General features: G+C 45.4%; 2 protein-coding genes and 1 pseudogene across 4 annotated transcripts in view; 2 read left to right on the forward strand and 1 right to left on the reverse strand.

Annotated features, from left to right (window-relative positions):
* Nucleotides 1–9,433, forward strand: part of Rbm44 (RNA binding motif protein 44) — a 25,788-nt gene extending 16,355 nt beyond the window's left edge. The window contains 8 exon segments of the mRNA XM_021175001.1: nt 1,132–1,246; nt 1,826–1,954; nt 3,649–3,728; nt 3,831–3,901; nt 5,586–5,871; nt 7,299–7,444; nt 7,562–7,701; nt 8,687–9,433. Coding sequence (XP_021030660.1) covers nt 1,132–1,246; nt 1,826–1,954; nt 3,649–3,728; nt 3,831–3,901; nt 5,586–5,871; nt 7,299–7,444; nt 7,562–7,685 — 951 coding nt within the window. The 3' untranslated portion in view covers nt 7,686–7,701; nt 8,687–9,433.
* Nucleotides 9,434–10,062: 629 nt separating this feature from the next.
* LOC110303409 lies at nt 10,063–10,875 on the reverse strand (annotated as a pseudogene).
* Nucleotides 10,876–18,509: 7,634 nt separating this feature from the next.
* Nucleotides 18,510–25,223, forward strand: part of Ramp1 (receptor activity modifying protein 1) — a 43,852-nt gene continuing 37,138 nt past the window's right edge. For all 3 annotated transcript variants that reach the window (XM_021166275.2, XM_021166279.2, XM_021166285.2), the window contains exon 1: nt 18,510–18,824. In XM_021166275.2, coding sequence (XP_021021934.1) covers nt 18,773–18,824 — 52 coding nt within the window. In that variant the 5' untranslated portion in view covers nt 18,510–18,772. The remainder of the gene's footprint in view (nt 18,825–25,223) is intronic.

Consider the following 25,223-nt stretch of genomic DNA (forward strand, 5'->3'; position numbering starts at 1 on the left):
AAACAAAAAAAGAAATAATAGAGTTAAAGCTAAATTTTATATGCTCAGATTTGTCGTGAATTTTTACAATAATTTAGCCATCTAGCAGTCTGTGCTGTTATCCTGATGGCCATGTAGCTGTAGAACAGCCTGCTGACTCAGGGGAAAAAGCCTAAAATACAAGGAGTGTTGCTGGGGATACAGTTCTTGAGAGCTCTTGTCTAGCATGCATAAGGCTCCATCCCTAGTACTAAAAAAAAATCTTTTAAGCAATAAGTTTAAAATGCAGTATAATCCAGTTTTATAGTCTTTAGTTTTGGATATAAAGCAATATAGTTCCCTTTCCATTTTGTACTTATTGTGTGTAGGTGTGTATGTATGTCCCAGGGCACATATTCAGGTCAGGAGACACTTCTAGGAGTCAGTCATTTCCTCTTCCCACCTGTGGGTCCTAAAGATCAAACTCAGGTTGTCACCCTTAGTGGCCAGCACTCTTACCCCATGAGCCAGCTCGCCAGCCCTGAAGTTCTATGATGCCTGTAAGAGTAAATTAATTGCTTGTTTTTAAAGATGGTATGCTAGTCAGGTACGGTCTTAACAGTTTAGCATAGTGACATGTCACCTTCGATGTTACTTTGTGATTTTTGTTTGTGTGTGGTGGGGGTTGGGATTTGGATTAGGTTTTTGGTTTTAGGGCTTTTTGTTTTGTCTTGTTTTGTGGTATTAGAATCAAATGTAATCCCTCACATATTCTAAGTACATACCACCCTTGAGGTACGCCCTAGCTCATAAGTGGTCTCCTTTTCAGTAAACTTAAATGTAGAGAACAACTCAGGTCTACATAGAGGGTTTTTATTTCCAATAGATAAAAACATATACTCTGAAATGTTTAAAAGTTACTATCTCAAAAATCATGAATAACAGTTGTACTTATACCATCACTATAAACAGAATTAAAACCCAAATTCATACTTATGTAAACCAACAAGCTATTCTGAGTATTTTTACTACAAAGTCAGAGGATAATGATTTTCTTTGTCATAGCCCTCATTATTCGGAGGGCAGAATAATACATGTGAAAAATGCCTGCCTCAAGTAGAATGCAGTGATGGTTAGTCCTCATCTTTGTTTCTGTTTTTATTTAATCTTCAGATGTCTTTTATACCTGACAATAGTCATCCTAAGCAAGATNAATCACCCATGAACAATGTTTGTAAAAATGGTGATACAGACATAGACTTTAATCGCCTGAAGCTCAATGACAAAGGTAAGGATGGATGGACATGTATTTTCATATATTATTGTTAGTTAGTATGTCTATATCCATTTATTTATATGTGGATATAGATATAGATATTGTTTGTGTGACTTCCAGAAAAGAATGTTTCGAGCATGTTGATGCACACCTTTAATCCCTGCACTCAGGATGCAAAGGCAGGCGCTCTGAGTTCAAGGCTGGCCTGATCCATATAGTGAGTTCCAGGACAAGAGCTACATATGACAAAAAATAAAAATAAAATAAAAACAGAAATGCAGTGTGTTTACTGGGTTTGTCATGTCCAAATATTTCATCCATAAAGAGTAACTCCCAAAAGTCAGAGAGGGACACTTTTGATACACCGGGCATCAGTGTTCAGTTAAGGAAATTGGGGACTGGAAACCTTAGACTAAAAGAGCTTTGTACTCAGTGCCTTCGACAAGACCAGGTCAGAGACCTGGCTCGCTGTTCCACGTGCCCATCTCTAGGTCACACATAAAGGTTACCCTTGTCTTGGCAGATGTGTTTATAGATGTGTTCTGAGAGGTAGACACGCACAGTTTATGGTTCCTTGTGCTTATGCCTTAGAGTGTAAAACTGTCCAGGAAGCAAGTGAAAACTGGTTTGATGCCACAGAGAGGCTGATTGGAGCTGACTTCTCAGAAACTCAAGAAAACACAGCAGAATATGAGGAATGGGAGCCAAAGAATCCATTAGGTTTGTAAGGCTGTACAGAAAAATTATAACCTAGTTTACCTGAAAATGATGGTTACTTTGTCTATGTTCTTTTGGGGGATGAATGGGCTATAAAAGTATTTTGTTCCTCTTTGTACTTTTATTCCTTTTGTATTCCTTATTCTTAAAAAGTGAGAAAATTGGCCATTTGGAGGTGAGAGTTTTAAAGAACAAGTAGTTATTAAGTCTTCATTTCTTCAGACACAGTGCTCAGCCCACAGGATTGAGCAGTTTTACTGGACTGTGAAAGGAAAAGAGATGGTAGGAGCTGTTTCTGCAACGCAGTCACTGCTCTGTCGGCATCTAAACTGTGAAGAGAGAGCTTCACTGTTCTCTCCCCAGGACACACACATTACTCTCCAGATAGGTAAACAGATTAGCAAATGAAAGAAGGAGGCAAGGTATGAATAGTGATGAGGGACTGTGCCTGGATCCAACACTACCTCTTAATAGATGAGGGACTGAAACTGCCCAGGCCTTTGTACATGTCCTCCTCTGTAAGACAGAAATAACAGTTGTAGCCCCATTTAATTTTCATAGCCATTTCAAGAAACTAAGCTACTTTTACAACTGAGAAGAACTGGAATTCATAGGTCTTCCATTATTGCATAAGAATTATGAAAGGTAGAAACTAAGGAGTCTTTAGACAGTATGTGTCCACTGTCTGTGTCCTGGGTGAGGGCTTTTAGGGTGGGAACTTACTTCACATCCAGTCTCCTCACACTGAAAACCAGGAAAATAGAGCATATACATTTTGCATAATTTTGTCAAATAGGAAGAAACTAAGTCCTAGCTTAATGCTACCTAAAATCAAGTGTTTTGCTTCCCATTTTCTTGTTATATATCCTCCCATAGTAACAAGGTCTCCGCCTGCCATTGCTCATGTCTAATACAAAAGTTTCCTTGCTGTGCTTAGTTTACAGGCCATACTCTGGCCATATGACACCGGGCACTGAAACCTCGTGCGCATCCCTGTTCTAAGCTCTTCTTTGAAGCAGAGAGAAATGCTTTGGGTTTCATTGCATGTGGTAAACTCTCAAGCTCCAAGGGACTGGATACCGAGTAACTCAACCTCTTTATTTTAGGGTGGCATGCATAAGATGCAGAAATTGTAAGCCTCTTGACTTCAGTCTCTGGTGCTTGGTTTTTCTATTTGGGATTATGTTTTCATTTTAAAAGGTTACATTATGTAGTCCAGGCTAGCCTTGAACTTACGATCCTCATGCCAGTTTTCTCAACACTGGGATTACAGATGTGTACCAACAGGGTTAGTGTGATGCTGATATCTTCTAACTTCATGATTTCTAATGTATTTATTTTGTGGGCATGTGTGTGATGTGCCCGTGTGCCATGGCATGCTTTTGGAGGCCAGACGACAGCTTGACAGTCCATTTTCTCCTTCCACTGTTCAAGTCCTAAAGATTGGACTCAAGTTGGCAGCAAGTGCATCTACCCACCATGAAGACTAATAATGACTTGAGTCTTACTCCCATGCTCCATCTGGGATGGAGAGGACCGGCTCCTATGAGTTGCCCATTGTCTTCTGCACGTAAAACCCACACACACTCAGTACAAACACACAAATCAATAAGCTTTGTAATTGGAAATAAAATGAAATATGTAACATTGTTGCCGTCACTGTGGGCATTTCTGTGATTTTTTTTTTCTGTAATCAGAATTGAAGAATAGTGAACTGCATGGAAGAGGTCAGGGCTTTTTGATACACGTCGGTGGTCTTTGCCCTTCTGTGTCTGAGGTATGCCCAGAAGGTCTGTGGGAGGCTTCACTTTCAAATTTGTAAATTATTGTGATTTTTTTTCAACCTTTTACAAATTTTATTTTATTTTTCTTCTTTTAGGCTGATTTAAGGTCTCATTTCCAGAAATATCAAGTTTCTGAAATTTCAATTTATGATTCTACTAATTACAGGTATGTTACCCAAATTCAGTAGGTGTGCATTACTATATATCTGCTGTGCAACAGATACAGTAAGCAGGAGCCACTCCACTGGGGAGGGGTGTACCCAGACTAACAGATCGTGGCGGGACCTCTGCAGTGGTCCTCTCTTCAGAGACTTGGTTATGTCACTGCTGATCCTGTTTTCAGAATCCTGGGTCCTGAGATTACAGCATGCAGTGTCACACATGGCCTCCATGGTGATTAGTAGAGTTAACTGATCTTTGTATATTTTTCTGACTATACAGAATTCCATAGCAGAAGCAGAGTACATTAAGTAGAAGATGTACTCTAGAAATGGGACTGGCTCAACCCCAGCTCCTTCAGTAATTAGAATTAATCTGACTGCATTCCTTGACCTCTTAGTCTTTGCTTCTCTGTAAAATGAGGGTAAGGATAATAACCATTGTTGTCACACCAACAGTAAAGACAGAGGTGGCTCGAAAAGCACCACTGATTAGTGCTGACCTTAGTTACTTCGGCATTTTCTACTTCTGCTTTATAGTTTGGGGTAGGTGGCTGCATTGCCTGTCTATGGTGTCATAGAGACAGACAGACAGACAGACACACACACACACACATACAGAGAGAGAGAGAGAGAGAGAGAGAGAGATGCTACTTTGACATTTATAGACTGTGCAGAATCCAGTTAACAATGATAATTACTTCATGGATGCACTATGCTGTTCTGTCATAAAATGATAGCTATTGATTTCAGAGAGCAAGACATTAAGAGGGAATTGCTTGTAGTTTGGGTTTTAAATTTGTAAAAATAGGCACTAATTTTTGAAATTGTAGTCACATAGATTGTATATGGCACATTGATAGGATGTTAATGTATTTTTCTCAGGTTAAACTAGGGTTGAGTCCCTTAGGAGTATAATCCTTCATGTCTTTTTTTTTTTTTTAATCTTACCTGAACCCTTAAAAAATGTGATGCTTTTTTCTTCTTTAAAATATTTATTCTGTGAATAAATTTAGAAAATGCACTTAAATACAAAAATATAAGGATATTTTAACACTAGAGCTATTGGCTTAACAGGGATTATTCTGGCCCAGCTTTTCAATTACATGATCAAATTCTGATTAGATTATCTTAACTTTTATCTACATGTTTTCTCACTACTGACTATAAATGTGTTTTCTTATATTTTGCTAAATATTTTCAAATTTTGTCTTTAACATTGAAGCCTTTGAGCCTCCTAGAGTTTATATTTGTGCATAAAAATTGACTTTAAATTTTAGAATGTATAGCCACTTGGCCCTAAGCCTCAAAACTGTGTGTGTTTGCAATTTAAAACATTAAATTTTAAAGTAATAATGCATAATTATTACAAGTTGTCCTATTTCCCCTTTGATTTGTTCTGTATTCAGTTATCCTGAATAACACTTATTTGTTGGTGCACACCTTGAGAGGCAGAGGCAGGTGAATCACTGAGTTCAAGACCAGCCTGGTCTACTTAGCAAGTTCAAAGAACTAAAGAGACCCTGTCTCAAAAAATCAAAAACAACAACAAACAACACCTACATATCCCAAGCAAGTTTAAAACCCTCTGAAGAGCAGCTAGCTGGCCTTGTGAAAGCTATCTTAGTGTTTAGAAGAGGAGCTGAACTTGCTCATTAACAAAGAACCTGCTTCTCTGCCCTCATGCTTTAGATACGCATTTCTTGCTTTTGCAAAAAACAGTAATGAGAAGATGGCTGTGAAGGAAATGAATGGAGTCAAAATCAATGGAAAATCTGTGACCNTGCAGCTTGTGAAAATCCCTGGAGAGTACACACCACCACCTCTTTCCACAACTGGGAATAGCACTAGTATGAATCATTTGGAGAAAAATACCAACAAAGATGCCACCTCTGCCTCTTCTACTTGTAGACTGCCCAGAGCTAAGTCAAGGCAGCTGGAATCTGAGCAAGACAGTGAGTTTTCTTCCTTGGACCAGGTTAGTGTTCCTCATGGATGAGCAGTGGTCGTGGGTGTGCCACACTGCTGGAATGCCGTGGTAACAAGCTGTGCTTGTGCTGGCACAAAGGTCAGGAAGGCCGTTCTTGCTGGGTTTCCTGCCATCTCCCATAGTCCTTGTCTCTTTACTCTTGAAAAGTACCACTATAGAAGTTATTCATTCATCAATGTATGTGTGTATATAGACTATATGTGTGTGTGTGTGTATGTATATTGTGTATGTGTGTATGTATGTATATATGTATATCATTTTCTTTTGTTGTTTGTTTTTGAGACATGGTTTTCTTGTGTAACCTTGGCTGCCCAGGAACTCACTCTGTAGACCAGGCTGGCCTCAAATCAGCCTGTCTCTGCCTCCCAGGTGCTGGGAGTAAAGGTGTGCACCACCACCACCCTGCTTTATAGATAGATAGATAGATAGATAGATAGATAGATAGATAGCCCTCATCGTCACCCCACTGCAGTTCTAAATACTTCCTGATACGTGACAGTTTTACTCAACAGAATGTCTGCTGTCCAGTGGGCAGTCCATTATTTTTTTACATGCAGTAAAATTCCCTCTTGGTGTTCATGAGCAGACACAGGCCCTTACACTAAAGTGAGAGAACAGCACCCACACGTCCAAACCACTCTCTTGTGTGATGCTTGATGTGTGTCCACTGTCCTCCACCCAGCCCTCCTGATCCTGTCATCTGTCTCCTGTCTCCTAGATGCTGTTGCTGAGTTTCCATTTACACCTTTCTCTGCTAGTAGGCACCCCAGCCCTTCCTAACCCCACAGGACTTCATTTGCATCCCTTTGAACTTAGCCATTACTTGTCCTGTGTTTTCATCACCAAGCTTCTCTGTGAAGTGGCTTATATTCATTGTCTTCATTGATCATCCTGTAGTCTGACTTCATTCTCTAAAAGGTCGCTTTATCTGTTGGGTAGGAAAGGAGGAAATGAGATATATGGGGATCTGAGCTGGCGCTTTGGGAACCACGATTCTCCCGCTACACTACACATGGACATTGCTGCTGCGTTTGGCAGCTCCCCCTCTGTTTCTTCACCGAGGTTTTCTGTGCTCAGTTTTGCATTTCTGCACTTCACATGACTCTAGCTGTAGCCCTTTCAGTCAGGCTCTGTGGTTATTTAATGGAACTTGTTTACTCTTATGTTCTAGTTCCATAGGCAGGAAGCTGGCTTGGCCTGACCTGTGAGCCCAGTGCTCCGTAGTCTGAGAGAACCTTCTCTGGTCCTGTCAGCTGTGGGCATTAGGGTTGGTGGAGGACAGTGTAAAGACAGCAGCTGCAGGCTCTGGCTGCGAGTGTATAAAGAAGCTCCTGCTGTTTAGTTCCCTCACCTCGCGGGGGGTTTCTTATGCTCTTCTTTGGCTCATATTTTCAACATTTATCTCATTTATCTAGGGTATCAAGAAAAATTCTAACCAGATGAAATCTGGTCAGTTATTACCTGAGACACCTTTTCAGTTCATACCCCCAAATACATTGAACCTTCGTAGTTTCACCAAGATCATGAAGAGACTGGCTGAACTGCATCCAGACATCAGCAGGTACTTACTAAAGTGGAACTGGATGATATACTTGTATATAAAATGTAGTGTTCGGAACTTCTGACACACGATTGTTTTAGAAGCAGAATTGCTTATGTCTGTGTTTCTCTTGGATAGAGACCACATTATAAAGGCTCTTCAGGAAGTGAGGATAAATCACAAAGGTTTTCTGAATGGTTTGTCCATCAATACCATTGTAAAAATGGCTTCATCTTTTCTGAGAAACTCTGCTCTGAAATAAATGAAGGAATACAGAGGTAATGTCATCATATGCTTTTATACTTCAGTATTAAAGATTTTTGTTCCTTATATAAAATAGTTGATCTTAAGTTGAAATGGTAATACAATAGGAAAATATTCCATTTTAAAACAAGTATGCCATGATAACTGTTAATTTAAAACCAGTATCTACAAGAGGGAAAGGTTGCCTTGACTTCTATTTTCTGCTAGTATAGTGCCTCATGGTAGAGGTGACATGGCAGAAAGGCTCCATGGTGACAGGTGTGTGTAGATAAGTTCCTTACATGACAGCCAGACCATGAAGCAGAGAAGCAAACACTAAGACCCAGCCTGCATCCTTCAAAGGCCTATCCCACCCCCAATTACCCACTTTAGCTAGTCAGCAGCTAGGAATTCAGAGACCCTTCTAGACAGCACTGCTCCTAGGCACGTGGGGTCTTGTGAACTCAACAAGGATATTTTCAAATGAGTGCAAACCGTACAAAGAGAAACACGGACTAGAAAGTCCCTGGTGGGCTGTGCTCAGACCCATGCTGAGTACCTCACAGTGATGCAGTCTAGCAGCTGGCTCCCTGGACTCTACTCAGAACTGCAGCAACTTCACTGCTGTGATGGCCATTGGTATGTGTCAGCTGCCAGCCTGTTTCTGCTACTGACTTAGTAATGCAGTTAGTGTTAGGATTCATCAATGTATAGATTTTAAATGAATGATATGCTGGGCAGTAGTGGTGTTATGCCTTTCACCCCAGCACTTGGGAGGCAAAGGCAGGCAAATCTCTGTGACTTTGAGGCCAGACTGGTCTACAGAGTGAATTCTAGGATAGCCAGGGCTAAATAATGAGATCTTGTCTTGGGGGGAAAAAAGGAATACATATATAATATACCGAGTAAGTTATGAAATGATTAGCATAGTAATAAAGAATATTGCTAGCTAAGTTTTTCTGGACTATGGTATTTGGCATAATTTTATTGTTGATTTTTCTCCTGTTCTTGATCCTATAGAAAATCTTTGGAAAGTATGAGAACCCTTCATCAGAGGAAGTTCTACAGCAATTTAGAAAAAGCTGAGGGTAATACAATCAGACAGCTCTGTAATTGGACCTAACCCTTTAAGTATTCTGATAGTCCTCCTTTAAAAGCTGATGACAACAGATAGATATGTAGTATTAAAATCTATATGTATGTTTTATGTTTATAAACTTCATTTCAAAATTATTACTCAAGACTTCAAGCTGTATTTTGGATAAAAAAAAATGTGGTCATGTCCATTTGTAAATCATCATTAATAAGTNCATTTGAAAAATATTGTTCAGAAAAAGTTTATTGCCACTGTTTCAAAGTGCATTCACATGTAAAACTTATGTGAAATCTTTACACAATTCTTATGTGAAAAATGGGATTTTTATGTAGCTAGTTTCAGCTTTTCAGACGTAGATTGGAGTACGGGGTTCAGATAAGCTGAGTGTAGTGTGCACAGAGGTGCTGCAGTGTGAGAGGTTCTGGCCTGGGGTTTGCTATGTTCTGTTGTACTAGAGTATAAACTGAATGTGCTGCTCTGTCTCACGGCAGTATCGAATGGAAGCTTAGCACCGCCTCCCTTTCTAATAGTAACTAACACACTGCTTAAAGCCTCATTTGTACATTTTAGATGTTTAAATTGTTTCTACCCAGTGCTTCATTGTTGTTGCTTGGTTAAAAATTACCCATTAAGCATTTCTGTTTGATGCCTTTGTGTTTAATAAAGGTGGTTAGCTCCTCTCTCACTCCAGCGCTTTCTGTAAGTGGGCATTCCCAGATGTAAGCCACCTGCCAGTCTTTATATGAATACATAAAGATGATAACTACTGGCTATCTGCCAAGAGCTAGATTCCCCAGGGCGTGTATACCTAAACTCAAAAGTAATTGTTTTGGTCTACACATCAATTTAGTAAAATTATAAAATCCTGGAGATTTCCCTACAAATAAAATCACTTAACACTTTATTAAAAGGCTACATTGACAATTGACCCAGAATAGCCTTGTAATACAAACTAGACATTATCTTTAATGTATTTGGAGAGATTAGCAAACCTGTAGTCATTTGTTTCTCAACCAAATACCTGATATATATGCTTTTACATATAGACAAAATTACTGAATTTCATTTGGAAAAAATATAGAAAGGCCATTTCAAGTAATGTTCGGGAGTTTTGAGTTAGCAAGTCCTTTTTTTTTCTTTCTTTCTTTTTTTTTTTTTGGCGGGCAACTATGGTATGTATTGTGTTTGGGAAGCAGAGTGAGGGAGAAACCCCAGCAAGAAGAAGACTGGGTCCAGTCTAGAGTTCCTGGTGAAGAGCAGGAAGGTTTCTGCTCAACCCATCACAGAACGAGAGGGGGGCTCAATAGATCATTCCCTTGGTTTCTCCGCGGGGCTTCTTGAGCTTCTCAGAGTTCTTCAGGATGATGTCATATAACACAGCATAAGCATTTTGGATCTCCGTGACCATCAAATGGATCTCCTGGTACTCTGCCTCGTCCAGCTCGTGCACCAGCTGCTGGTAGTCACCCACGTGGGGCTACTTAAGTGGCTGCTTTGGCCACTGCATCACCCCTCTCGGAGAAGTACTTAGAGATCTGCGTGTGGAAGCCTTCCAGCTTGGTATGAAGGCTGGTCATCAACTCAAACACCTTTTCCTGGACAGCCTCGCCAAAGTTATTCCCATCCTCTATCCGAGGTATCTGTAGCAGCAACCAGATAGTGACCAGATTGAGTTGCTCAATGACATCCTTGATCTCGGGTTTTAGGTGTTTCAGGAGGGTCACGATCTTCTCATTGCAGTTCACTGGGCCCCAGGGAGGGCCTTTGTCATCTTCGTCCCCTTTCTTCTTTTCATCCTTCTCTTCCTTCTCATGATGCTGCTTCTGCTCCTCCTCCTCCTCTTTCTCCTTGACTGGATCAGGTGCTGGGATGTCCAACGGAGCCTTCACATTGCTCAAGTTGGCTTCCTGGAGAGCTGGTTTCTTTAAGAACGCATCCAGCTCTGAGATCTTCTTGGGAAAATAGCTCCCAAGCAGGTTCTCTGTCTTGCTACACAGGTCTTCATGGAACACATCCACCTTGGCTTGGGCTTTGGGATAGACCCTCAGTGTGGCCATGGCCAGAGCAGGGGTGTACAAGTCCTTTCTGATATCTAAATGTAAAGATCTGGCAACTTGTGTGTTCCAGAGGCCTCTGCAGAGCACCCAGAGTCTCTTCACAGGTTAAATTAGAAACTCAAGGGCTGGAGAGAGAGTACTTGCTGCTATTGCAGAGGACCTGGGTTCGGTTCCTAGCACCTACATGGGGTTCACATCATCCCTAACTCCAGTTCCATGGGATCAGCTAGCCCTTCTGACCTCTGCAGGCACTATGCATACATGTGGTGCACAAACATACATGTAAGCAAAACACATGAAGTAAAATGAATACATCTAGTAAATCTTTACAGTCATTAAATTTAAAAGTATCCAAATGATTCTTTATGGATTCTTTTGGAATCTCGAGTGAAAAATCAAGTTTTGGGCTGTAGAGATGGCTCCGTAGTTAAGAGCGCTGACTGCTCTTTCAGAGGTCCTGAGTTCAATTCCCAGCAGCCACGTGGTGGTTCACAACCATCTGTAATGGGATCTGATGCCCTCTTCTGGTGTGTCTGCAGACAGCTACAGTGTATTCATCATGTATATAAAATAAATAAATACAATCTTTTAAGGAAAAAAATCAATTTTTACTTAAGTTCTAAAGTCTCTAATACATAATTATTCTTGTTGGATTTTTAAAGACTGGCCAAGAAGAAAAATTGAGCAGATGTTTCCAAGTCACATCAAAGGTGAAATTTCACATAACTTTAGTGTATTTCAGGGTTGTTCAAATTGGCTCTCCTTTGATATCATAGTTTCAGAATAACAAAGAACACCTAGTAAGTTCAGCTAACAGAGTTCCCTAACTGTTGTCAAAAGGGATTAAATCGCCATATTGACTGTGTCTGGTACTGGCCTTGATTCTGGTCACAGGAGATCGTGAGCGGATAGGACATAGTTATATTAGAAAGCCCTTCCCAGCCAGGATTCTGGGAAGTACTGCATTTTCACGGTTGACCATTGCTGCTCATTATCACATGGAAGCCTGGTTCAGAGGAAAATGTTGGAGCTTGGGGGTAGGGCCGCTCAGTGGTAGGGTGCTTGCCTAGCCTGAGTACAACAACCTTGGTTCCTAGCCCCTGCACTGTTTATGCTTCAAGGGGTGATAGAAGTCCACTTTGTAGGCAGGAGAATGGACTTGTAAGGTGTCCTAGCACCATTACCAGAATGGTGTGTCCTTTGTGTGAATGCAAGGAAGCCTGTTGATAAGATGGAGAGGTTGGCTTGGGTGGCTCAGTCCTTTTATGAGTTGTTAAAATAGCAGATGAAACAGGAGAGAGGCTGTAAGGGCTAGCATTGCACATGCTACCTTTGCAGCTAGAAAGGCCAGGAGTTTGGAACTGCAGTCACCTCCAGCGGCTGGAGGGGCCTGAGAACATACTCTTTTGGAGCACCAGAAGGAAGCCCTGTCAGCTCTTTGGTTTTTAGCCAAGTGACCTGCACCAGGCTTCTCAGGTCCACAAGTATAACACACTTGAATTGCTTAGGCCACCAGTTTATGGTCCATCCTTAGACTATAGAAAGCAGTAAGCACCTTCCCCTGGTGCTATGATGAAACTCTGAAGAACCAGATGAGTGAGGGATGAAGGGCCCTTTCCAGTTTACAATTGCAGTCCCTAAGCAGAACACAGCAAAAGCCATCAAAGTGGCAGCTAACCCCTCCTTCTCATCCCAGCCTACAACCACAGTGACACTCCCCACCCCAGCTGTCAAAATGGTGGCCCCTATCAAAAATGGTGGGATCCTGTCAAAATGGCAGCACCACATCTCCTCAGCCTGCAGCCCTCCCAGGAGCTGCCCACAGTGGCACATCACCTTTCCCACATCAGCAGGAACTGCCCCTCAAGAGCTGTCCATGGAGGTGATAGCTTTCCTGCCTCAGCCTACAGCCTTGGTCAGAGAGCAATGCAGGAGCTGTTCACAGTGGCAGCCTCTCCTCTCCAGCCTCCCTGAGCATCCCCACAGAGATGATACCTTGGCAAAAGGCAGCTGCAGCCAGAAAGGACTTCCCACCCTAACCCATGGGCCTGATACAGGGGAATGAGAGTGAAAAAAAAAAAAAAAAAAAAAGGCCACGAATCCCTGAACAGGAAAACCCACCAATCTCTGAGCTCCCCACGCTCAGGACTTGAAATCTCACCAGTCCTCAATCCAGAAAAGCTCTGCCCCCTCAGAAATCCTATGTAAGCCCTGCCCCTTATCTAATTCCCTCTGTCTGCTCCTGGAAGCAGAGGACAGCCATCCCTGGATTCACCCCTCCACACCCTAGACCCTCCAATCTCATTTAATGAGATTTCCTGCCTGGTATGACTCTAGTCAGAAGAAGACAAGAAGCAATGAAGAGAAGAAGAGAAGCAACCGGGCTGAGGCGTCTGAGCTCCTCAGCTCAGCTGGGGATCCCCTCCCCTGGAGGCTGCAATGCCTCTGCTAAGGAGGTTTCCTCTCAGCTATGTGGTTCTTCAACTCCTGTGTCTCAGGATGCCCTTCCCTTGGGACACTGTCCCACCTCAGAGCTGTGTAGTTTCTGAACTTGAGAGTCCCAAGATGCCCTTCCATCCAAGCAGAAACATACCATCATGGTGGGAAGTGGAGGCAGCAGGAGCTTGAAGCAGCAGGCCATATGACCTCTGCAGTCAGAGAGCTGTGAACACTCCACTGCTTACTTTCTCCATTTTACACACTCCAGGATGTTAGCCCAGGGACACACACACACTCACAAGTTGTATCTGGAACTGGAGTTACAGCTGGTTATGGCCTGCCGACCGGGTGCCAGGAATCAATCCAAATCCTCTTATCTGGCTATGCACTGGTGACTATACTCAGAAGCCTGTCCCCTCAGCCCAGCACATCTGGGATGTGTGCCCCATCTCTACAGATGTTATCCTTCCCACCCAGCTGTGAGGACTGCAGTCAGAGCGGTTGAATTCTTCTGTAGCGGAGGGCCTTCTTTAACGCTTTACAAGAATCTAAAATCTCTGCTCACCAGGTCCAGTACCTGTTGCTGCATTTTGCTGGCTCTGTAACTTGTCTGTCATGGAGAATGGCTGACTGGTGCACTCATGGCACTAACTGCTGTTGGATGTCTGAGACTCTCTTAAGCCACAGCGGGGAGCTGAGTGTCTGCTGGGCCATGTGTCCTCTACTTGTTCCATAGTTGGAACCGGCGTTGGCGTCATGTATGCTTTGCATGTCTGTCCCTTCTGTAAACGTGGCTCATAGCTACCATTTATCTGTCCAGTCCTCATCTGCACACAAGACCATTGCAGCCTTCAAACCATTGTCTTGGGAGAAACATGCAAATAGGTATTTGAAAACTCTTTCATTGTTAGCCTTTCAAAGCATAAAAGAGCTTCTAAACTGACATGGATTAGTGTCCCCTGTTCCCTAGTTTAATTGTGCATTAATATATTTATCATATTGTCAAGCATTTGTTTGGTTTGTTTGAGGGTTTGTTTTCCTTTGTAGGAAACAAGGTCTCACTAGCCTGGAACTTACTATGTAAAACAGGCTGGCCTTGACTTCAGAAAGATCCACCTGCTTCTGCCTCTTGAGCTCTGGGATTAAAGGCACATGCTGCCACATAGGCATTTGTTTGTTTGTTTGTTTGTTTGTTCTGGCTTATGTTTTGGTTTTGGTTTGGGTTTTTCAAGACAAGTTTTCTCTGTGTAGCTTTGGCTGTCCTGGAACTCGCTCTGTAGACCATCTGACTTTGGACTCACAGAGATACGCCTGCCTCTGCCTCCCAAGCACTGGCATGAGAAGTATGCCCCTATAGTGTGATTTATCCTGTGTGCCTGGCCCTTTCAAGAATCCCCAGTTGCTCGTAAACTGGCCATTTAAGAATTCTTAGCTGTTTGAACTACTTGACCCTCATGACCTTCAGTGTTGGTGGCTTCTTGAATTTCTGGAAAGGAGAAAGAATATAAAAAAGCAGGCTGAGGCTGAGAAAGAGCCTTGGGCTAGCTGAGTGAGAAGAAGACAGTTGAGCCGGAGATTGTTTGGAGACAGTTGAGCCAGGAGGAGCTGAGCTGAGCGGATAGGCTGCAACAGTTGTTTGGGTTTGGAGCTGCGAGTATTGGGAAAACTGGGAGAAGGAACTGTTTAAGCAGACTGCTGGGGAACTGAGGGAGGAACAAAGGATTGGGGGAAACATTTGAAGGGGCTGGGCTAGAAACTGGAAGGAGGGCTGGCAGGGAGTTAAGAGAACTGGTTACTGTTGGTAGGAAATGAAACATTAAGGGCGTGGTGGCGCACGCCTTTAATCCCAGTACTCGGGAGGCAGAGGCAGGCGGATTTCTGAGTTCGAGGCCAGCCTGGTCTACAAAGTGAGTTCCAGGACAGCCAGGACTATACAGAGAAACCCTGTCTCGAAAAACCAAAAAAAATAAAAAATAAAAATAAAAAAAATAAATAAATAAAAAGCACACATTTTACGTGTGCCACCACCGCCTGGCCCACATATGCAATTGTAATAGTGTGTGTGTGTGTGTGTGTGTGTGTGTGTGTGTGTGTGTAGGGTCCCTTCCATCCCATGTGTGAAACTTCACTTCGTCGTTTGTGATAGGTCTAGGTAGAGCTGACTTTTCCCTTATTCAGCTCCATGGTTTGAGGGTGCTGTTTTTGTCTTCATTTCTAGATCATTGAGATGTTAACTCTTTAGTTCTATTTCCATATCTCCCATACACCAGCCTCTTGTCTCCTGTCTTCCAGTCTGTCCCTGTTTTCTGCCAAGCATTTAGCTGGTTTAGGGTGGGCTGGACCACAAAGAGCCAGAGCTTGCAATTCCCTCCTTTCAATGGGTTACTTTACACAGTTATCCCAGTGATGCTGAACACATCATCTTCTGTCAAATGGACAGTTCACTTCTTGCGAGCTTTTTGCATGTTTTCCCCTTGGGTGTATTTGAGGGAGTAAAGTTCCAAGATGCTCGAAAGCCTTGAGTATTTGCATTTTAACAGCAGCTCCCTTGAGAGACTTGACAACCTAATGCTTAAAGCTGACTGTTCCCAAGGTGCCTTCTGTTAGTCCTTACCTGACAGCTGTGCTTTAGAACAACTGGCCCAGTGACAGTAGCCAGAGTCTAGCCTCCTATTGTCCAGCAGAGAATGGCAAACTAAAAACAGTTGGTGTTCTTGCCAGCTGCACGTGAAGATGCCCCCGTTTGCCTGTGCCCCTTTCCTCTGGCAACTTACTGGTGAGGCTACCGCTGTGGCTGGTGTTAGTAGTATAATACCCAAAATGAACTCAAGACCACCCAGTCCCTTCCCCCTTCGAAAAGGACTCTCCAAACTGCACTAGCAGGCCAGATAAGTACAGAGCCAGATAAGGAAGCTGGCTGACTAAACAAGTGTAAAAACATAGTTTTAGCGGTCAAAATGACTAAGCCTGCAGCTACCAAAACAATATTAGCTGTTCTCAGAGAAATAACCATAACAAGATTAGCAATTCTCTTGCCCCCTGCCCCACACTGAATTCTGACAAAGACCACAAACCACCCTGACCTTGTTGCGAGAATTCCCTTGATGTTAATAGCTGTGACGTTAATGGACTACTACTTTGCTGACCAAATCATAGTAACCCACCATGGGGGCAGGCAAAGTGAGTCACTAGGACAAAGGGTTAGTCACTATACAAACCAACCAATGCCTGAAAGGGTTACTTGCTACACCAGTGAGAACCCTGTTGCTCAAATCTGCCCCTTACAAAGGTATAAAAAGTGTGTTCTTTCTTTGTTCTGGGTCTCTCCTCTGGCCTGCGTGCCGAGAGGGGAGTCCCCAACATGTTGGATCAATAAAAATCCTCATGCATTTTGCAATGATGGTGGCGGTCTCTGTGGTAAGGGTCTTTTGACGAACTCCAACTGCAGTTCTCCTGATCAGTCTTTTTCTATCTAGGGGTTATTGATATTCTTGGGTTTGTAGCCCTGTGGGTGTCTTTCACACTCTTCCTCCGGGACTACAGTTGCATAAGTTAGGCCCCTCCAAAGTGGGGTCATGGTTCTAGGATGCTTTGTCCTTTTGTTTTTATAGCCCTGTGTGGCTGTGGTGGTTACGTGTTGCCGTATGCTGTGTGGTCTTGCTTCTTACTGTCCCTCTCCTTCAGGCTGCACTGGGACAGCCGCGGGTTTTTTTCCTCTGATGCCTAAGGCTAGTCCTGCTCACTCTCAGCTGCTCTGAGCAGTTTGTTTCCCTCTACGGTAGCAGAAGCTGTGCTGTTCCAGACTGTGTGCACATGCTCTAGTGCTGCTGCTGCTGCGCACTTCAGGTAGTGTCCTTACATACAGTGTGAAGCCTGCCCTCTGCCTCTCTCAGATGTGTTCCCGGGGCATTCTCTCTGTTTCTTAGATTGGTTCTCTGGAGTATGGCTTCCCTCATCCTGCTGAAGTCTGGAAACTTAGTAGGCAGCCCCAGGCTGCCTTGATTTCTTGTTCTCAGGGCTCCCTGAACTGTCTACTGTAGCAATTGCTGAGATCTGGTTACTTTTCTGTGTATACATGGGAACTGTATCCACTGAAGGTGTTGTACTGACCTGTAGACCTGCTGACTTCTACCTTAATGCCTCTCTCCCTCTGACAGTCTTTTAACACAGTGTCAGCACATGCCCATGTGAGAGGGGATCCAATGTTGCTGATGACCAGTTAGAAAGGAGTAAATCTCACAGACTGAAGATGCCAACCTGCAGTCCTAGGGCAGCCACACTAAGGCCGGGTGGCAACTAGTTGCATCCTTTCTGTGTGAATTGGGAGAAACTCAGGGCAATTACTGGGGAGCCTCACAGCCTAGATTCTGAGCTGCAGACATGAAAAGAAGGACTGAACGAGGCAGGGCTCAGCTGCTTTCCAGCCATGACTTGCCCTTACTCCCATATCTGTCCATGAAAGGAGGCTGGCCTCCTGGTAGGGCTTCATACGGTTCAAAACAAAGGGCTAGCCAAGCCAAAAGAATGTGTTCCCTTTCCCATGTCCCCTTGACTTTAGCACATTTGGGGTCCCCAAGACATAGGTTTATGAATCCCAAATGTTGGCTTGGCCTGTGTTCAGGATGAATACCAGGTTGCTGTTAAGGGTTCTGATCGCTTGGCCAGAAGGTGGCAGCAGCCTCTAGCCTTGTTCCCCTTGCTGTGAGGAACGCTGCTCACCCAGCAGTATTGTAAACCTGCCCAGCCTGAGTGAAGTCTCTGCCTGTGTATGGGGGGCCAGTGTGCAGAGTTAGTCTGAGCTGCTGCATCCCTGACTCTCCAGGTCAGGCCTAGCCTGTACTTGGGGTATCTGCCCCAGGGTTCTCAGCTTGCTGGTGTTACACGGCCTTTCTTGCTCATATTAACACACCCAAGTCTCCCTTACCACTACTGGTCCATCCTGTGTACAGTCATGACCAGTAGCCAACCCCAACAGAAGTCTCACCTTTTTACCTAGCAATTCCTTTTGTCCCTAAATTCGGAATTCATGGACTCTGCTAACCTACCCTGGCTTGTCACCACCTGCTGACAAGCGCACCTTTGTCCCTCCAAGGAGCCTTGTTCCCACTGACCATCTTTCCTGAGGCTCCACTTCTTGTCCTACAGACGTTGGTTGTCAGGGCTGGTTTTGGCCCCACCACTCCAGCACCCCACGGGGAAAAGGAGATGGGACCACGGGCTGTTTGCAGAGCCTACAGGATAGCTGCGGAACCCAGCTGGCAGAGCAAGGTGCTGAGTTTGGGGACCTGGAGACCCTCCAAGCCCATCCGGCCCTGCAGACATTCCAGGAGGCTCCCCTCTAAGTCCCAGCCGCGCTCCAGCCTCAGGTGCCGCCCGCCAGCTTCCGCCCTCGACAGCCGCGGGCGTGGGAGCCGCAGTGGGCCGGGCGCGGTCTCTCCTTAGCTCCCGCCCCCGGCGCGTCTCCTGCGGGCGCAGAGCTCGGCAAGGCGCTGGGACGGTGGGGCTCTGCTTGCCATGGCCCCGGGCTTGAGGGGCCTCCCGCGGTGCGGCCTCTGGCTGCTGCTGGGTGAGTAGCCCGGGCTGCAGCATTGGTGGTGACCTGGGGCCGGGAGGGCAGCACCTGAACGCACCTTACTCAGGGCATGGGGTCTGGGCAAGACAGTAGAGTGGTGTTGGGGGGAGGGGGGCTGCACCACCTTACGCTGCCACGAGACGAGGTGGCTTGGGCACATCATCACAGCGGGCCATCCGAAGGCATCAGCAACTTTTGATCATACAATGGGCAGCTTGCTTTCCGGGAGGGATAGGGTCGCGGGGATCCCCTGTCGGCACTTCAATTCTCCAAACTGATGCAAGCTCCCTGAGCCAGAAGCAGCTTACAGATGTGCAGTCTTCAACCAGAGCCACAGTTTAGGGATCTAAGGACAACTGGAAGCCTGACTCTCACCTACAGCACTTGCTTGTTGAGACTATTATTTCCACGGGGGGTGGGAGGCTAGGGGTGACGGGTGGTTGTTGTTGGCGTGTGTGGCTAATAAATATTAGAGGTGGCAGACTTGCTTGGGTTTTTGTTTTAGATTGATCAGAAACTGTAGCCCAGGGATGACCAACAAGAAACTGCCCATCTCAGTTCCCTTGTCTGTAACGTTCTCAGGGCCCGGGACTGTCACACCTCTTGGACATAATTCAGATACACAGCTACATTTTAACGAAAGCAAACAAAGAGTCGGTCCAAGTGTCCCTGGAAGGGCCTGTGGCTTGATGATTCTTGTGGTCTTTTCCCATACCCATGATATTGGTCAGAGGCACCTGCTGCACAGGCTCTGGTGGTGGCAAAGGCTGCCCACTAGTGCTGTTTATAGCCAAGGAAGCAGCTTGGGGCAGTGTGGCCTGTCCCCGGTGACTGGGCAGGAACAGCACAGGACACCTACCGTTTGCGAGGCAGAGCTCTCCTGTTTTTAATCCTTGCCAGGGAGTGCCAGATCTACACTTAAAAAAATCTGTTTCTGGGTAATAGAATCTAAAGGTGGATCCTGCCCCTTATATGTGTTGGCTAAACTTGCGTGAAAATCAAAAACTTATAATAATGTTGCTGTCTTTGGCTATGTTCAGATCCTTTCGACTTGATGTGAAATTTTAGCTTCAGTTTCCTAAGAGAACATGAGCAACACAGGGAGCTGGTTGGGCCCCTCCCCGCCCCCTTTTATTTAAGAATAAGCAAATAAATTAAGGTTCGTTACCCGTGCACCAGAGGCTGCACCCTGGAAGGCTTGTGTAAATAGAACACTTATGTTTGACCACATGTAAGGACCGCCTGTGTTTACCAAGGAAAGGGCTCTGCTCTCAGTCCAATGACCTGTGCTCTTGACGTAGCCCCGAGCGGTCTGGCTGATGTTATGTCTTGGGAGAACAAACACAACTCTATGAGGTTATCGGTGAATTAATGACTTGGGAGCCCAGCTGTGATGAGCGGAATCACTGAGCTCATAGTGTTCTTCACGAGCCCTGCTACTGGCCAGATCTCCTTGGAGATAGACTTTGATATCTTGCATGGCTATGTGGAAGGGTTCTGTTTTTCTTTAAAGTATAGTAATCTGCAGGACGAGAGATCTTGATCCGGGATGTTTCTATAAACCAGCTGGTTCTTCTCTTAGTCAACCTGCTGGCTTCATTAATAGTTACGGAAATCCCAGCAGATACGTCTTTTTCTCTTCCCTGTGACTTTCCTCTGTGTGCGGTTGTGTTTACAAAGCATCTCCTGAGAGACCACGTGCACTTTAAAACATTTTCATGCATAACCATCAAAAGGCTCTGAGCAGTCAGGAAAGGCGAGCTGTGGGTATGAGGCAGGCCAGCTCCGACAGCTTTGGTGACTGCTTTGCAAGCTGCTGTTTTTGCAAACTTCACTTGGGCACAGCAGTGGATCAGCTCTTGGATCGTCTGTGTTGGAGAACGCATGCTCTCCTTGTCTGTCATGCTGGGGATCTAGAAGGGGGTTGGGGAATTGAGACTCCGGACTATTTGTTGAACTATATATAAACTACAAGTGAAACGGACATCCCAGGAAGTCGGTGTGTTGCTGTTTTTATCTGGACGCGGTTCTTGTTGTGGAGTCCAGATCCAGGGACTCCAGCTTGCTAATTGAATCACTGTGTTTACTTGCCATCAGTGTGAGCTTGGAGACAGAGAGTGATTCTTTGGTGTTTGTCCAGCTTCCCTGCACGCATGCTGGGTCTGTGTTCAGACTGTCAGTCCGGCCCAGGGCTGCAGAGCAGTTTTTCTATCCATGCTGGGTTGCAGTAACATTTTAGATGCAATCCTCACTTGGGGCAAATGACTCCTTGGAAAAGTCTCCTGTGATTTCCTCACACATACCCCTGAACTAACCAGTTTGATAGTTTCTGTTCAAATCCAAACTGGCATCTGGGAGAGTGTGTGACAGGGACGCCACATGTGGTATGAATCCCAGTGAAAGTGCTGAGCAAGGGAGTGGCTCCCCAAAGGCTCACCCTGCCGTACCCCTCCCTAGGGCCTGCAGCCCCTCCTTTCTGAGATTCCATGTGTCCTGCTAGGCTGTACCCTCCCTAGAGCTCTGGCTGAAGCCTGGTCCCTGGGATGCTTGCAGGCTGCACGGTTAGTTTTCTGCTGGAGCCCCGGAAAAGGTGGGTCAGTTTTTAGGGTGATCTGAGTGCCAGTTGCCAGTGGGCAGCCTGCAGGCCACAGGCTTCCTGTCCTGTGAGAGAAACAGATGCGCTTCTCATAACTCTTGAGCCCCAATTGGAATCCACCCCAGGAACCCATCAAGTTTGAGCCAAGTGTCTAACCTTCTATGCCTCCCATATCTCAGAGGTCAAATGGTGTCAACACAAAAGACAGCTAGAAGCCTGGTAAATACCTCTCCTTAGCTGTGCCCTACAGCACAGGACATGCCCCACTCCTGTGAAGAGTGACATGTCCCCAAATGCCAATGGTACAAGGTGGAGAATGTCCCCATTTTAACCAGGCAGTTGCCCCTCTGCGGTCGCCTCTGTCTCCGCTACAACCAGCCACGTAGTCAAAAAGGGTTCTTAACCTGGGCATGGTGGCTCCCATGTATAATCTCAACAGTCAGGAGACTGAGATAGACGGATTATAAAACAGCTTGGACTACATAGTACTTAAGGAGACCTTGTCTCAAAAAAAAAATCAAAAATCAAAATGTTACCAACAACAATAATGGCAGAATTGGAGGGAGAAGCTCAGTGGGTTGAGGACTGACTGAGCTTGAACTTCCAGAACCCACAAGAGATCCAGCTCCGAGGCCTGTCCCACCAGCGCTCCCAAGGGCGGATTCTAAGAGAGACGAGGGAGTCAGGGAGCTGTCAGACACACGCGTCGGGTGGATGCAGCCGAAAAAAAAGCCAAGAGTCCCTGCCTCAGTGCAGGAAGTTCGTAAAATGCCACTGCCTGCGGTTGTCCTCTGCTCGTACACACGTGTGCTCTCACAAGTGCATATGCACACCTGCCGCTGCAACTAAAGTGCAGACAGAAGACATGTAGCCTAACAACTATTCCATGGCATTTATATTGTGTTATGCATTCTAAGCCACTTGGAGATGATTAAGACAGTAGATGACTGGATTTGTGGTTTGTATGTAAAACACCACTCTGTTTTAGGTACTTGCCGTGGACAAGCTGAGGCAGCTCCGTATCTCATACCTGGGACTCAAACAAACAAACAAACAAACAAAAATGTATTCATGTAATGGAACTGGGTTTTTAAAGAAACTAAAATTCTCACTACAGGGTTATACAAAGAACCTGGTCCTGGGAGCCAAATTGACTGAAGTGGAGTCAGAGCCTGTTGAGCTGAAGTTAAACTTTAGGAAGGCCAGATTCCATGGCACTTAGAGGACCATGGGAGCTTGAAGGAAATGGATGCTGACTGAGCCGTGCCTTATAAAAACCCCAGGCTTGGGGCAGTGCATAGTTTTAATCCCAGCACTTGGGAGATAGAAGCAGGCAGGTCTCTGTGAGTTCAAGGCCAGCTTGGTCTACAGAGTGAGTTTCAGGACAGCCAGAGCTACACATAAACCCCTATCTAGAGAGAGAGAGAGAGAGAGAGAGAAGAGGGGAGGGGAGGAGAGGAGAGGAGAGGAGAGGAGAGGAGAGGAGAGGAGAGGAGAGGAGAGAGCGCCCTGGGCTACATCCAAGCTTGGGCTGGTGGCCTACAGGGGCTAGAGCTGGCCAGATTTGGGTGGGGAAGGACTCTAGGGAGCCCCAAGGTAAAAGGTGTAGGACAGGAACCTTGGGTAAAGTGGACTTTTCAGACAATTTCAGTATAAGCATATGTTATACAATATTTAGGGATATCCTCATACTTCTAAGATTCTCTTAAATTTTAATTGAGTGGGGCATTCCTGTCATTTGCATGCTGAATGATAATTTATCCATGCAGCCTAGGGTCAGGTGCCTTTGGACAGTAGGGTGATTGCTGGAAGACAGTGATCTATGTCAATCAAGGGTTCACAAGAAAGAGGCATGGCAGGAAGATACTTAGGGCAGGAGCCTTGTCCGGGTCAGCGCCAAAGCCTCAGGCAGAGGGGACAGCTGCAAAGAGGCTGGAGACAGACCCTGGCTTTTGTGAAATCCTGGGGAAGGAGAGGCCAAGTCCACTGAGCCATGTGAAGGCCCCGGAGATCTGAGTGTCCACAGGTTCTACTTCTGCCCCAGCAGCCATGCAAGGATAGACTGAGGCAATCCCAGTTCCACTGGGCGCCTTGACAAGTCAGGAGGGATCAAAACAGGTAACTGGATCACACGTGGAAAGGGATGACGCCTGGTGGTGCTCCATGCTGCTCGGTGGTGCTCCCACCCTGATTTCCTTTACCCATGATTCTCTAGTTATGCCCTCAGTTGTCAGACCTTTCAGGGGGGTGGGAGTGGGGGGTAGCAGTGCAGTGGGAATCCACTGAACTTAAACATCAGCAAAGTCTGGGGTTGAGACCCGCTGCTCAAGAAACCATGCTTCCATTGAATCTTCAGCCAAGTCTCATTGAATGGCTCCTCTCTGAAGGTTATCCCTTTGGAGTCCCGTGGTTTTTGTCTGCTGCTACAAATGGAATGCACTCCCTCAACTGGTTCCTAACTGTCTGAACTAAAGCTAAAAAGCACTTTTTTAGAAAATGTATTCATTTGCTTGCATGTGTATGGGTGTAGGCAAGTATGTCATGGCTCACAGGTGGAGGTAGAGGGCAACTTGCAGGAAGGCGTTGGTGCTCTCTTGCTGCCACATAGGTACTGACAATGAGCTCCTGTCCACAGGCTTGCTGATAAGCACCTTTGCATACCAAGCCATGTCCTAAGGCCCAACAGACACTCTGTGTGTCCTTGGGGCAGGGGTGGGTATCTCTCTTCTCTTTGTGTTTCTTGTTCGGTATTTGAGCTTCTTTCTTAAGCTTTCCCAACAGGTCACTATGACAGTCCGTCCAGGAAGGGCCTCTTGGCTTTATGGTTTTTCTTTTGTTCTCACACTGGAGTGGGGGGGCTGGCCTCAGCAGCCTTCCTCTTCTGTAAACTGTGGTAGTGAGTCTGCTAACCACCTGCCTTACTCTTGTAGTACGGGACTTTCATCTCATTGTCTTATAGAGATGAGCACAGGACGGAAGGATGGAGGATGCTCGGTCTCTCCACCGATGAAATGTTTTGTCACATTAAGGAAGAAATATTAACACACACAGAGCAGCTTGCCCTGCTGGCCTGCCGAGAGTAATAATAGAGACAGCCACCAGGTGCTTTCTCCCTTCCTGGATGAAGCGCCCAAGAGGCGCCTGTTTGTTCTGCCCAAAGTGCCCAAAGGGGTCTTTCTCACTCATTATTCCTAAGTTAGGTCACTCCTCCACTTTCCCCTGTGGCTTTCTCTAGGACAGAGGTTCCTTTCCACACTAACCACCACATCAGCATCACCTCTGTCCCCGAGTACCAAGGCAGGATGACAGTTCCTGCAGGACCTGAGAGTCCTCACTCCTCCCTCGAGTCAGAACTGTAGCTGACTACCTTGGAGGGGTTTCCTTGCCTGTCTTGCTAGTTGGAATCTTGTATCATCTTTGTAGTCACATCTGTTGATTTCCTAGGACTGTGTCCATTCCCTTCCATCATATTTTTCAGGGAGTTCCTGACATACCATAGTTTGTCTTAAGATTCCCCACCCCAGTGGCTCTTTGGGGGGGGGGTTATTCCCCCAACATACACTGAGTAGAAACCATACTTCAGATTTCTAATGTGGACCCTTTGCTGAATTAGCAATTAGTGGTCCAGTCTCTCAGGCAGCAAGCACAGTCTCCAATCAGCCCTCAATCTCAGAGGAGCAGTCAACACTGTATAGAGCACTATGACCAAAGACACCATGGAAAGGAAAGGATGTGTTTCATCTTACACCCTGTAGTCCAGTCCATCATCCATGGAAGTCAAGGCAAGAATCTGGAGG

The sequence above is a fragment of the Mus caroli genome, chromosome 1 (genome assembly GCF_900094665.2).
Source record: "Mus caroli chromosome 1, CAROLI_EIJ_v1.1, whole genome shotgun sequence".
NCBI lineage: Eukaryota > Metazoa > Chordata > Mammalia > Rodentia > Muridae > Mus > Mus caroli.